At 44.3% G+C, this 14,197-nt stretch overlaps 1 protein-coding gene across 1 annotated transcript in view; it reads right to left on the bottom strand.

The window, feature by feature from the left end:
- The window catches only part of LMTK2 (lemur tyrosine kinase 2), a 75,699-nt gene that overhangs the window by 16,009 nt on the left and 45,493 nt on the right, over positions 1-14,197 (bottom strand). The window contains exons 7-8 of the mRNA XM_080941250.1: positions 7,436-7,569; positions 623-707 (exon numbers count right to left, since the gene is read on the bottom strand). Of these exons, the coding sequence (XP_080797376.1) occupies positions 623-707; positions 7,436-7,569 (219 nt within the window). The remainder of the gene's footprint in view (positions 1-622; positions 708-7,435; positions 7,570-14,197) is intronic.

Raw genomic sequence — 14,197 nt, 5'->3', positions numbered from 1 at the left:
AAAATCATGACTATCAACTTTAGCATACCTGTGCTTCAGTTTACTGAAGAAATATCTACAGGCATGCATGCTTCGCTCTGCAAATATTACCATTTTGCCCACATGCTAATTACAAATTCTGTTATATAGGGCTAGTGAAATGGTACAACAGGTAAAGGCTCTTGTTGACAAGCCTTATAACTTGAGTTCTGGCCTGGGGACCCACACAGTACAAAGAGAGAAGTGTCTTCTTGCAAGTTGTCTTCTGGCTTTCTCATGCATGTTCTTGGCATGTATGTGCCCACAAACATATACATTCACACTAAATAATTAAGAATGCAATTAGTGTATTTTAATATTGATTTTTTAATATATTATTCAGGCAAACGGAAACCATTATACTGAATTACAAATATCTGTAAGGAGAATAGACTCTTTAGAAAGCTGTCACAAAACCTTAGGCACAAAGCTACTGACTTTGACAATCAGAAGCCAATGGTACTCAGAAAGGACTGGGATAGACCCTTTTGGATAAAGGCCATGTCATAAAGATTAAGACTTTTACCCCTCTTTAAACACAAGCTTCAACCTGACTCCTGACTGATGGTAAACAGGCTAAGACTGCAGGCAGAGCTTTGCTTACCTTGTATCTGCTGAAGCCTATTCCATAGTCGCCCACTTTGACATTTAGGTCAGAGGTGAGATAACAGTTCCGTAGGGCCAGATCACTGCAAACAGAAGGAAGGAGTAAGGCCAGTGTAAGAACAAGCAGAATCCACAGCCAAGATCTTGCCCCACAGAACTGCTACACATCAGAGGCTTCATTCAGAAACCAGCTGTGCCTTCAGCTATCTGCTTGTAGTTAGTCCCTCAATTTTTTCCATAGTTTAAGAGTTAAATTCTGCATTCCTAACCACAATTTAGCATATACCTAGGATCACTGGTTAATTACTGAACATACCCACACCATGACTTGAATCACAGTATTTAAGGAGTAACTCAGACAGAACTTTAAAATACTGAAATTGAGGGTACTGGAGAGATGGCTCAGCACTTAAGAGCACTAGTTCTTCCAGAGGACCCGGGTTCAATTCCCAGCACTCACACAGCAATTCACAGCTGTCTGTAACTCCAGTTCCTGAGGATCTGGCACCCTCACACAGATGCAAAACATCAGTACACATACACACACACAGACACACAGACACACACACACACACACACACACACACACACAAATAAATAGATGATAAATATTCAGTCTCCTCAATGTATTAATAAAGGTACCACACTCCAAAGGTCCAAAGCCGTTCTGTACTGTCCCCCCCCCCGCCCTCACTCATCAAAGACATACAAGTGCTAGCACCAGACCCTCTCCAAGAAACTCCAGTTCTTCCCACTCTACTTCCCCAGGGAGGACAATCTGTGAACAAGATTCACTTTGTTCTTTCCTTGTAATCATAACGATCTGCATTCGATTCCCAGAGCCCATATAAGAAAGATGGACGTGATGGTGCATGCTTGCAAACACAGAGGTAGGAGGCCAGGCTAGCCTACTTGGTGAGTTCCAGGCTAGCAAGAGACATTGTCTCAAAAATAAAATGAACAGGAAAAACAACTTAATAGTGTCTTGGCCTACACACATGTAGCAAACAAAAAGCATAAGTGAATAAAATTCCCCCTTCCTTTTTGTTTTCCAAAAATTTTAAAATATCTATTGCATTTTAAAATTATGTGTATGCGTGTCTATCTGTGTATGGATTTGTGCACATGAGTTTAGATGCTCAAAGGCCAGAAGCGGGTGTTGGATCCCTTAGATCTGGAGTTGCAGGTGGTTGTGTGCTTTGGCTATGAAGCCCTCGATACCCAGGTGTTTGCCTAAGAAAGACCTTCTTCCCTCAAGTGACTCAGTTCTCTCATTTATTAGCTGGAGAAAGAAACAGCACCCACTCAAGACCCCAGGGTCTGAAAGTGATTCTTCGAGTGGGTGAAGTGTTCTTATGCTCACACTGCAACAGCTACAAGGGACAGCAATGGGTGGCTGAAACACTGTACCTGCATGTGTTAGGTCTCAATGGGCGTACTGAGTGTATACTGACTCAGCTGTGCTGATGGCTTTCTATGCTGTTTATGTGGGGTGATTTTCATGGCGCCCCAGCACGAAGCCTTCTAACCTACGGTAGGATGTGGGGAAAACCTGGACACGTTCTGACTTTGCTGTTGTTAACAATATAGAATCTTCCTATTTTTTAAAAACTTGTTTTAGTGTGCACAGAAATGGTGATTCAGGGGTATAATAAAAAGTGTGTACACAGAATGTTTTGAAAACATTAAAGTGCCATCTTGATTCAAAGTAGGCTGTAATTGGCCTCCAAATGCTAACACTAAGTATTCTCTGCACCGATTAATGTGCAAAGCTATGGAACAGGAGAAAAAAAAACACACAAGGTGCGATCGTGCAACTTGACGTCAAGGCTGCTCAGGTCAGGAAACACAAATGCGGCCAGCACTCTCCTCCAAGCTGAAAAACAGGTCTGGTGACGAAGCTGCCCAAGCTCCGGTCCTTCTGGCTCCTGGAAGACACTGGCTGGTCACCATACCTGGCAGCAGGCCCAAGGCTGCCAAGTCACATCTCTTACCATTTGCCTTTAACTTGGGTAGCTACACATCATAGTCTGCCCATCTGTGGAAGGATTCTCTAGTGCAAATGGCTCAAAGTGATCAAGGGCAGTTCCAAATTAACCCATGCCAAGTTTCTATCTACAGGAAGCCAAGTAACCAAGTTCCTGAGAGAAAGTGACGACAGGAAGCCAGATGCCCAAGAGTCACTGAATACTCTTCCAGGAGCTTGGCTAGGGCTATCATATTCAATCTTGGTAACAGTGCTTCTGGGTAAAACAGATCCCCAATTCTACAGAAGAAATAATCCCAGAGGGATCAAAGGAGACTCACAATGGTAAAGCTGGTGAGGGGAGAATTAACCACCTTAACCCCAGTTGACCCCCTTTGTGCCCCTCATTGTCTGCTTGCAGCAACCCCAAACATCAAAGTTCATAAGGGCTGGTTCATCATGCTGTGGACCCCAGAAGTGAAAGCAGCAGATTATAGCAAAGAGACTGGTGTGTGTGGAGTAGGTAGATACCACCCCCCCCCAACACACACAGTGGCCTTCTTCCACTATGAACTGACTAGACATAGAAGACAGTGACTATGAACTGTCTGTCCTGCTGGCTAGATTTTTGGGGGCTGTTGATGGGACAGGATAAGGCCCCATGGGTGGATTTTTCCTTGGGCTGGTCAGGCACCAAGGCTGAGCTGGATAGTCAGGCCTCTGTAGGTCTCTACTGCCTCCAGCTTACTGTCTCATTGTACACAACTGCAAAACTAGATGAAATGCCCAGATAAGCAGTTTCTGGGTACTGGACACCAACCTGTTGTTGAGCCCGGAAGAGTATGACAGCAGAGGGAAGAAGCACTTTCAGGGTCATATTCCAGCTCAGAACCTAAGCCTAGGGAATGGAACTTCCTAGTAGTGTACCCCAAGACACAGAGGTTGAACATGAATACACAGGGAATAGAGATGATGCTTTGACAATATCTAAAACAAAAGCTGGGCTCAGCACTGACAAAACAAAATGAGCCAAATCAAAACAAAACAAACAAAACCAAATCAAAAATGTTACCTGAAACCAATACCAAGCTGAGTTGATCTTTAGGGTAAGGCCTTGATGGTTGTTACCACCAAATGTGTCCTACAGTCACTTGGGGACTCTACTTCCCTACTCGCTGACAACATACAGTAGGCAGTGGATCTGGCTAAGAATGGACATGTCCTAGGAGCCAGTGCATGTCTGAGGAACCTCCCTGGAATGTGAGCAGGAACTCCGCTCTGAGAGGGACCTAGGACCTGCACCATAGCCAGATACCTTTGCTAAGGGTAAAACACAATGTCACCTACGAGGCAACCTCCCTAGATGCAAGTCTAGACTAGAGGCCACATTCGATCTGGATCAAAGAAAGCTTGTATATTTTCTTCGTGCACATTTGTAATCAGTGTCCCAAGTGCTAGTTAAGAAGGGAGCTAGCACTCTCCACCTGGAACGCTGACTTTCTCAGGTGGCCTGCCCTGGGCTAGCTTAGAAAAATGCATCATTTTTTTTTTTTTTTTTTTTTTTTAATACAGAGGGCCATTAACTTGTGAGACACAGACAAACCAGCAGATAGTGTGTGCCTTGATTTACTGAGTCTCATGTGGCCTAGAATAGCCTCAAACTCTATGTAGCTAAAGATGACCTTGAACTTCTGGTCTAATCTACCTCCACCTCCCAAATCTCAGAATCCCAGGTATCCATACCTGCCTTTTGGGGGGATTGGGCTAGATGCCTGGCCAGTATTCTATCTCCTGAGTTACACAGAGATGCTACACTAATTGGGCAGCAAGAGTGCTGGGTTCTTTCTGTGCCTCCCTGAAGTGCAAAGTTGCTGTTGCTGGTGGTAGTTTTTTTTCTTTTCTTTTCAAAAGTCTTTCTCCTTTCCCTCTACCCTTCCAGGTAGCACAAATTAACCAACTGGTAGGTACAGTCTTTCTACGTTGTGTTCACACCTAGACAAATATACAAAGAGCACACACTGTTATGACTACTGAATTGCACCTTGATACTTAAAATATCACAATACAGAATTCCCTTCTGTTAACTAGCCTAGTCATCCCAAGCCACAACTATACAATATTCAACAGTACAGACAGTTGAAGCTTAGACTAGTTCCCTTGTGATGTCTGTTTTCCCTATTTGCTACCCTTTCAGGTATCACTGGGTAATTATTTTATTTGTCTGTTTGAGGCAGTCTTATTACGTAGTCCAAACTAGCTAGTCTTGAATTTGTAATTCTCTTGCCTTGGCCTCCTTACTACTGGATGTAATAGGTTTTGTTTCTTTTAAAGAATCTTTTTTAGAAAACCTAGCGGTGGTGACAAATGCCTTTAATTCCAACATTCAGAAGGCAGAGGTAGGGAGATCTCTGAGTTCGAGGCCAGCCTGGTCTACAGAGAGAGTATCTGGACATCTAAGGCTACACAGAGAAATCCTGTCTTAAAAAATAAAAACAAAACCAACAATTAAACAAACCAAACAAACCAAAAAAAAAAAAAAAAAAAAAAAAAAAAAAGAAAGAAAGAAAGAAAGAAACCCCAAACCCAAAAACAATAAAAAATTCTAGCTGAGTGTGGTAGTGTACACCTTTAATCTTAGCCCTCCGAAGGTAGAGGCGGATGATCTCTGTGAGTTCCAGGCAACTTAGGGCTAACACAGTAAGACCCTGTCTTAAAAAAAAGAGAAGGAGGAAAGTAGTAAAAAAAGAAAACAAAAACCAAACTAGGCACGTACAGAAAAGGCTCCCTGTCCTCACCTCCTGGGTCTATGTTCCTGTTGGCTATCAGTTGGCTACTTAGCCAGTCTGAGCACAAACACCACTCACTCAGTGACCTGACAGTACCTGCTGCTCAGGAGACCTTGAATGCAGAGGACAAGGGGACACTAGGCTTTGTTTGGGTCACCTGTGGTATGGAAAAAGCAACATGTGCCATTCACATGGCCTTCAAAAATGCTGTGTGTATGGCCTGAGATGCAGGTTGCCTGAGACCCTGTGATAAGGCTCTCTTTAAACATTATGTAAAAACAAATTCTAACTCGGGTGATTGACTAGACCAGTTCTAACATAAGAACAACTTTGGATTAGACGGGTGGACCAGTCTATTTCAACCAAGTCCTCTGAGTCAACCAATATTCTACCTCAATTTAAAAATAATGCCATATGGAAGGCCACCTACACAGAAGAATTTAAAGAAGAGAAGATTGCCCCACATGAGACGTTTTATCAAACAGCATTTGTATGTGTTCCTGCATGTGTGTGGAGTATGCAGGTATGCACATGTGCATATGAAGGCCAGAGGACAACTTCAGACACTGTTTTTCAGTGCCACTCCTCCCAGTCATTGTCACTCCCTACCCCATCCCTGAGGTAAACTAGGTGAGCTGGGCATTCAGCCCTAGGTTTCCATCTGTCTGTCCAGCACTGTGACTACAAGCCTTCAACACCACCCTGGGTTTCTATACAAACAAAACAAAACAAAACACCAAGGATTGGGACTAGAAAGATGCCTCAGTAGTTGAAAAGTACTTGTGGCTATTGTAGAAGAGCCGGGTTCCTTCCCAGCATCCACATGGTGGCTCACAACCGCCTGTAGCTGGTTTCAGAGGACTCAATGCCCTGTCTGGTCTGAGGCCACTACATGAGTACAGCCTTCCATATACACAGGCAAATGCTCAGATACATAAAAGACCAAGTCAGATACATATTTTGGACAATAAATTAAATAAATAAGAAGTAAGGGGTCAAACTGGCCCTGTAAGTTCTTTACCAGCTCAGCTACCACACACCCAGCCCAGCAGTCACTTTAAGGAGAATTTAACAGCTGCCAGTGCTCCAAGGTTCTTCTAAACCTTGGGCTCTGTGCTTGGACACTGTCCAAGCCATGTGATTGTCTTCATTTGTTTTCAAGACTCTAAGACTTTGCCTTAAGGAAGCATGGGAAAACACTACTGGCTATGACAGCTCTGTCATAGTTAAGAACACAGTGGTGAACAGGCCTTATACACAATTCCCGCAGTTCCAGTTGTTTCCGGGACTTAAAAGTTTTATGTTCTCTCTGTGTGTGTGTGTGTGTGTGTGTGTGTGTGTGTGTGTGTGTGCGCGTGTGTGCGTGTCTGCAGAAGCCAGAAGAGGAAGTAAGATTCTCCAGTGCTGGAGTCACACACAGGTGTGATGTGCAAACTAAACTTGGGTTCTTCTGCAGGAGCAGTGTGAACCTGAGCCACCTCTCCAGCCTAAGACTTGTTTTTGAAGAGAGACTTCACTCTTCGAGACAGGTATGCCTTTTCAGATCTTCGGTTACTTAAGACATACCTGAGTTACTTAAAGTCCACTAGGAGCACTTGCTATGCAAGCATGAGGAACGGGATTATGACCTCATACCCAGCGTCCCGTGCATGCCTGACCCCCCACCTGTGAGGTGAGGCCAACAAAGGATAACTGGGGATCGCTGGCTTCCAGCCTAGCTGAGAAAATGCAGCTAGGAAGAGCACCTGCCTCAAAGGTAGTACTCACTGAAGACACGGTGAGAAAGGATCTCTGACTCCCTCTTCTGGCTGCTGTTCTTGACTCTATATACACACAAATTGATAATTCTATTTTGAAAAATTAGAAAGTGAAAGCCTGAAGTCTAAAGGAGAAAAAGTGGGAACCTTATTCTAACACGGCACATACTACAAAGTACAATGTACAGCCACCAGGGGAGACCCTGATTACACACACACAGCCCCAAACCTAACAACCTCTCCACATATCAGCAACAGCAACAACATGAGGTGTGCCCATGCCTGTGCCCGGTCAGACCTACCTGTGCAGGAAGTGCAGCTTGTGCATGGCTGCCAGCCCTGCAGCAATCTCACATGCCATCCTCTGCAGCAGCATGGTCTGTGACTCGCCCCGCACATGTTCACGCTCATTGTGCAGGTAAGCCTTCAGGTCGCCCTGCACAAAGCAAGCACATGAGTGTCAGTGCAGCAGCAGAAACCAAGCACCTAAGCAAGCACTGGGGTCTCACTCAGCTTCCTTTCCCAGGGACTAACATGGGAAAGAGCATTCCACAACCTATAAACACCAATTCAAAAAGACTAGGCAGAGAATGGCAGCCTGAGAAGGAAAAGGAACAAATCCCAGTCAGACACACAGCCATCCAGCTCCCTGGCTACTCGCCATGACCGCGCTGGGTGTCCCGTCTAAAAGGACACAGAGACATCATCTCTGCTTGGGGGACTACACTTGAGGAAATGATGTTAGTCTCCTTACACAAGAGCAGATATTTACTGACTTGATCTAATCCGGATCAAAGCTTTCTGGGGAGGAATGTGTACACACATCCAAGAGTGTGTGCTGGAGGCCAGAGGTCAGCCATGGCACCCTCCTCAGTCATTCTCTACCTTAGTCTCTGAGACAGTGTCTCCTGACTGGCTGGTCAGCTACTTCCAGGGACTCTTCTGTCTCTCTAGGGCTAGGATTTTACACACACACACACACACACACACACACACACACACACACACACACACCATCTCTGGATCTTTTTACATGAGTTTTGGTGATTGGACTCATATTTATTTGGAAGTATTTTACCAACTGAGCCATCTCCCCAGGCCCCATATTGAAGATTTTTCTGATCTGATTCTAAGGTAGAAAGTAACTAAAAATCTTACAGCTTAAAATCCAACTCAAAAAGAAACTTTATTAAGTTTACTGAAGACAGGATATTTGTCAGATTCCCCCCAGGATAAAATCTTTAATAGTAATATTCCTCCACACGCAGCTGTCCATGTTCAAGTCTTTGTACACAATAATGCAGTGTCTAGGTCCCACCAAGACCTGCATTGGGCTCTATTCCTCTCTTCAAAAATCCTAGCACACACAGAACCATTTCTGTTGATAACAGTGATTATTTTTTAATCAATCTTAGTTTGTTGTTTTGGGACAAGAGTGTGACTATGTAATGCAGGCTAGTCAGAAACCCTCATCCTTCCAAGTACTAGGACTGTGTTTGTGCTTTTGTGCAGTGTATGAAACAGAATGGTTTTGCATCTTTTACCCAGGGTGCATATTTCTTACAATTTCAGGTATCTTGTAGATACAGATAAGGCTTACAAGAGTTAAGACAATGGCTGTCTCTGCTACCTAAAAGGTGGAGGCAGGAGGACGAGAAATTCAAGATCATCCTTTGACTATAAAATGACTTTGAAGCCAGCCTGGAACAAAGAAACCCCACCCAAAAAGAGGAAGAAAAAGGAAAGAAGTGTGTCTTAGATTACAGGACTATGTCAACAGGGCTCAGCTTGTCTTATTTACATTTTAAAGATGCTTAGTGAGTAGACGTGGACAGTTAGTAATGTCTGTTATTTAAAGAAAAAATAAATCACCAAGAACCTCAGCGTGTTTTGAATTAAAATGAAATTCTCTTTATCCAGGCTTTAAAATTTTCAAGTAAACCCAAGAAAGACAATTTGCTGACACTAGATGGCGACAGGGAGCTACAGCCAGCATTAGTGAGAGAAGCACCTTTCGAGGACGGTTTAGATGTGGGCCACTCACAGCCTTTCTAAATTCCAACACAAAAGGCCAGCGGTGCTGTATGCTGGATTTTGGCAGATCATTAAACACAGTGAATTAATGTTTAATACATTTCAGCCTAATTTAATGCTAACCATTTAACGTAATGGAAACAGTAAATACCTTTATATTGGAAATGCTAGTCATTTGTATGTCTAATAATGTTTAAAGAACTTTGTTTTGTTTTGAGATAGCCCAGGCTAGCCTCAAACTTAGGTAAAGATGAGATCCTGAATTTCTCTTACTTTCAGGAATGACGTATGACCCAGTATGTCCCTTCATGAAATGAGTATGTCCCAGCTGAAGCTCACTCAGGCTTGTATCCGGATGCAATCCTAACATCCCCTGCCTCTTGCTTGTGGGTTATTTGCTTGTGGCATTCCAAACCCCTCTCTTCAGCAGTCCTTCTCTTCTCTCAGCTCTACTATGCAAACGGCTCTCAGGAAAAGAAACAAAAGCTAGGGGCTCCGGGCACCACCTCGTCCCAGTCTGTCTTCCTTCCTGAGTAGACTCCTCACACATGCCTGGTGTGTCCTGCTGCATCCTCTGGCCTCTCGCCTAGAATGAGCCTCTGTGCTCTGACTACACTTGCACCCACTACTCAGCAACATCTGCTGAACCGCCATCCCTACAGCTAGCAGTTCTGCCAAGAACCAGCCATAAAAACCCCACAGGTCTCATTCACCTTTCAAACTCAGCCTCTTCCTGGGATAGCATGCTGGCTCAACAACAGCCTACAATCTGAGCTCCATCCTCAGACCCAACTCCAAGTGGGTCCCCAGGGCACATGTGTGCTTCCCCCACCCTGCCCCACACAAAATAAATAAATACAAAAATAGACAAAGTAACGACCTTAGCTAATAACCTTAGTGTTCTCCACCTGGTCCAGAGTCACTGAATTCTTGGTGGTCCTTCCCTGGTCCATTCTCCACTCCACAGCCATGCCTGCTGTGTGATGTCTACTAAGTGTAAGTGCCCAAGACCTAGAGTGTGCAGTAGATATAAGTGTATTTCTGATTGGTAAAAAAATGATGCCACTAAGAGCTAACAGCTGGACTGAAGATACAGAGGTGGGGATCGGGTTCCCCAGGCTCAGGGTCTAATGAGAACCACAAGGGAAGAGGTGCAGGAGGAAGAGAAGCCACCATGCGTTAAGTGAGTCATGAAAACATGCTCCTGGGGGCTGGGCAGTTAAGAGTGGCCCAGACAGACATAGTAACACAGTAAGTAATAATTCAGGGTAATCGACAGGAAAGTAGATTCTAATGCCAGAGGGTAGATAACTGCCCAGCTCTTGTGATATTTAAGGTTTATTGTAAATATAAAGATTATGTGTGTCTTTTAGTATGGTAGAAACCCCAGATTGGGATTAAAAATGTCCACCACACTTCTCTCACTGTTCTGCATGTGCTCCACAGCCATGTGTGCTGTGCTGGTAGCCTCTCCTGATACCTTGTACTTTTCTCCTAGAATGTCTAAGAGATAGCTCCAGCCTAATGCATATTCAAAACAAAACGGCTACCTGTAACAATGCAAAATATGGCATCACCATTTTTCAGCAGATCAGACAAAAACCAAAGATGCCATTAGTGAATCCTGTCTTTAAACCAACCTCCAAACTATGTATCTTTAGGTCTTGCCAGTTTTCAAAGTAAAGCCATACCTGAAATTTTGGAAGGCCACTGCTGTCACGTTGTCTGAAGCGCATCCCATATTCACCTTTTTCTGAGCACTAAAGCTGATTGTACTTTTGTTGTTTTTAGAGCTGGGAGTTGAACGTGGGACCTGTTCACACTAAGCAAGTGTTCTATCTCTGAGCTACATTCCCAGCCCCTCACTAGCAGATTCTTGGCAAGTGCTTTATTGCTAATCTTATCCCTAGCCTTTTATAAAAAAGATGTATTATTATTTTATGCATAATGCATGTTTTGCCTTCATGTATGTTTGTGCACCGTATGTGGAGATTAGAAAAGGGAAATGGAGTTACAGAGGGCTGTGAGATGTCATATGGGTGCTAGGAATTAAACCCCAGTTCTCCCCAAAGGGAACAAGTGTTCTTAATTGTTTAACAATCTCTCCAACCCCAAGTTATAACTTTCTAAGTCCATCATGTAAAACATAAGCCATGTTGTGACTCTTCCCCCAAACACACTGTTGTTCGAAAACAATCTTTTTCTTTGTTTATTCTACTGTAAGTAAGCTGTGAACACAACTAGGTTTTCACCTGTTCCCTACTGTGCCCTCAAACCTTACAACAATACTGGACACACAGTATGGTTGCTGAGCAAGAGAAGGCAGAAAATTTGAGGGGATGATCCAAATGACATACCCCAAGTTCAAGCCGTCAGTCATATTCTCAGTCCATGCCACGCCAGCATTTTATTAATAGTCTGATAATGAACAACTTTGGAGTAAATCTGTAATTTCAGATTTTTATTGGACTTATAAATTTATTTTATGACCTTATTACTTTGTATATAAAACATAGCCGAAGAGAGCTACCATGGGAAATTAGTTTTTTCTTTTTACACAGGGTCTTACTCTGTAACAAGCTTAGCCTAGAAGTCCCTCTTGGCTCAGCCTGCTGAGTACTGAGATCACAGGCAGCAGGAACTGGATGCTGAGGGCAGAAGGTGAAGGTTTGAGTCCTGAACCACAAGCACAGCAGAGAAAGCACATTGGGAATAGAGCAGGCTTTTTACTCTCAAAGTCCACTTCTAATGACAGACTTCCTCCACAACCTTCCTCAGCACTGTACCACCAATGGGGAACAAACATTCAAATGACTGAGAGACACCTCCAACTACCACACTGGCATAGCACCATGGTGGGTCCCAATCACATCTGATCTTCTTCCTGAAGGTTCCACTCTGCAGGTAAATGCTTTACTCCTAGCAGAGGATCTGCATCACTGTGAAGCACACTTAATGCGCTACTCCCTCTGTAAGTTTCACTTCCAGGCCAGGTGTCCCTTAGGATCCTGGTTGGAACTTCTCCATTGCTCTGGGAGTGGCTCTGTGGCAGGTCTTTGCCTAGCATGTTCAAGTACATCCCTAGTACAGCAAACACTAGAGGGAAGAAAGGTGGAACTGACAAGATGGCTACGGGTAAAAGTGCTTGACACCAAGCCTGAGGATCTGAGTTTGATTCTTGGAACTACATAGTGGAAGGCTAGCATCGACTCCTGAAAGTTGCCCTACAATTAATTCCCACTTGTGCGGAACTTGTACACATTCCCAAACACACATACACAGAGTAAAATTAAATTACAACTGAAGAACTCAAACACAATCTCTTTGTTCCAACCTTTCTCCCAGCACATCGACATGCTTACCCGAGGCTGAGAGACTGAGCAGCAGCACTGTGATGGCCACTCAAACCTTTCTTTAATTAGCACTTAGATTCAGGTAAGAAAGTGAAAATAACTCCTGGCCAAGGAAATGGCTCAGCTGGTAAAGCCTGGGTAAGCATGATGATCTGAATTTGGATCCCAAACATCCAGTAAAGAGCCTGGTGTGACTTCGGGGCCTAGAATCTCAGCCTGAAGGGACGGGTGGGGGCAGGGAGACACAAGAACACAGGGATCCCCAATCCCAGTACTGAAGGGAGGGGTGGGGGCAGGGAGACACAAAGATACATGGATCCCCAGAGCTCAATTGGTGAGCTCCAGGTCCAGTGAGAGATCTTATCTGAGACAACACGGAGAAGTGGTTTAAGAACACATCTGATGTCAATCTTCACACCACACACATATATGTGCACACTCAATTGCGCGCGCACACACACACCATTTACCAAATGCTTTCTGTAAAATAACAGTTTCATGCCCTCATCATGGGAGAATTACTTCTGCAGGTTTGGGACCAGAGGGTGGCTCCTGCCTTTGAATTATATTCCTCCTCGAAGAATAGCAGTTCCGGAAGGGGGCTCTGGGCACACCTGAGGCCTGGTAGCCCCGGGGGATGTCCCTCTAGTCTGAGCAGGTGGGCATCATTTTCAGCTCCCTGGGCTGAGGCCACCTGATTGCTCCTACAGTGCAGTCTCTGCATGAACTGAACTTAGGGTAGCCAGACTTCAGAATCCAGGTCCAGTCTTTGCTGCTGAAGAACCAATCTGTAAGCCCAAAGCTGACCCATGGAGACAAATGTGGTTTTCACCCTAATGGGAAGTTGGAGAGACTATGAGTTAACAGCCTTAACCCAGGTATGAGACTAACCACAGCAAGAAATGATGGGGCTTTCCCTAGGTGTCAGCTCCTGCCTTCCAGCTTGTTTGACACAAGAGCTCTTGCATAGCTTTGTCTTGGTTCTTCATGCACCTACAGCAAACTCTTTTACCTATAAGCCATTTGCTGAGCAATAGAAAAGGAGGCTTCTAATGAGTGGCTTCTGGCCCCTCGAATGGAGGTCAGGTGTTCTTCACTGCTTCTGAACTCACCAGGCTTGTTAGTCACATACAGCTAGACAAAATGGAAGCTAAACTCAAACTGACAGAGGAAAATGAAGCAAGATCAATCAAGAATCTCAAGAAGGGGCCGGAAAGATGGCTCAGAAGTTAAGGCCCTTCCCGTCCTCTCCTTTCCCAACTCCCACTGCGGCTCACGGTCATCTGTAATTCCAGTTCCAGGGAGTCTATGCCTTCTCTGGCCCTCTGTGGGCACCAGACATGCATGTGGTGGACAGACATATCTACAAAAGCAAATGGCCATAAACATAATATAGACTTCAGAGGGAGGAGTGGCAAAGAATCTAAAAGAAGGTAGAAAGAAATTTTCAAATACTGTAGTAACGAGGATAACTATAATGAAGGGCACGTTCTAGATTAGAACTGCAGGTTAGCAAACGTTTCCAATGACTATTTTCCAGACTATAGAGTTGGAACAAAGGTATAGACTGACCCAAAAGCCCATAAAACACATATGAAATAAAGTCAGAGTACTGTCTGGTGCTTGTCTGTGTGTATGGGAGTGTGTGTATGCATGTGTCACCACTTAGAAACAAAA

This window comes from Micromys minutus, assembly GCF_963924665.1.
Source record: "Micromys minutus genome assembly, chromosome: 29".
Lineage (NCBI taxonomy): Eukaryota > Metazoa > Chordata > Mammalia > Rodentia > Muridae > Micromys > Micromys minutus.
This window is presented reverse-complemented; position numbering and strand designations above follow the sequence as displayed.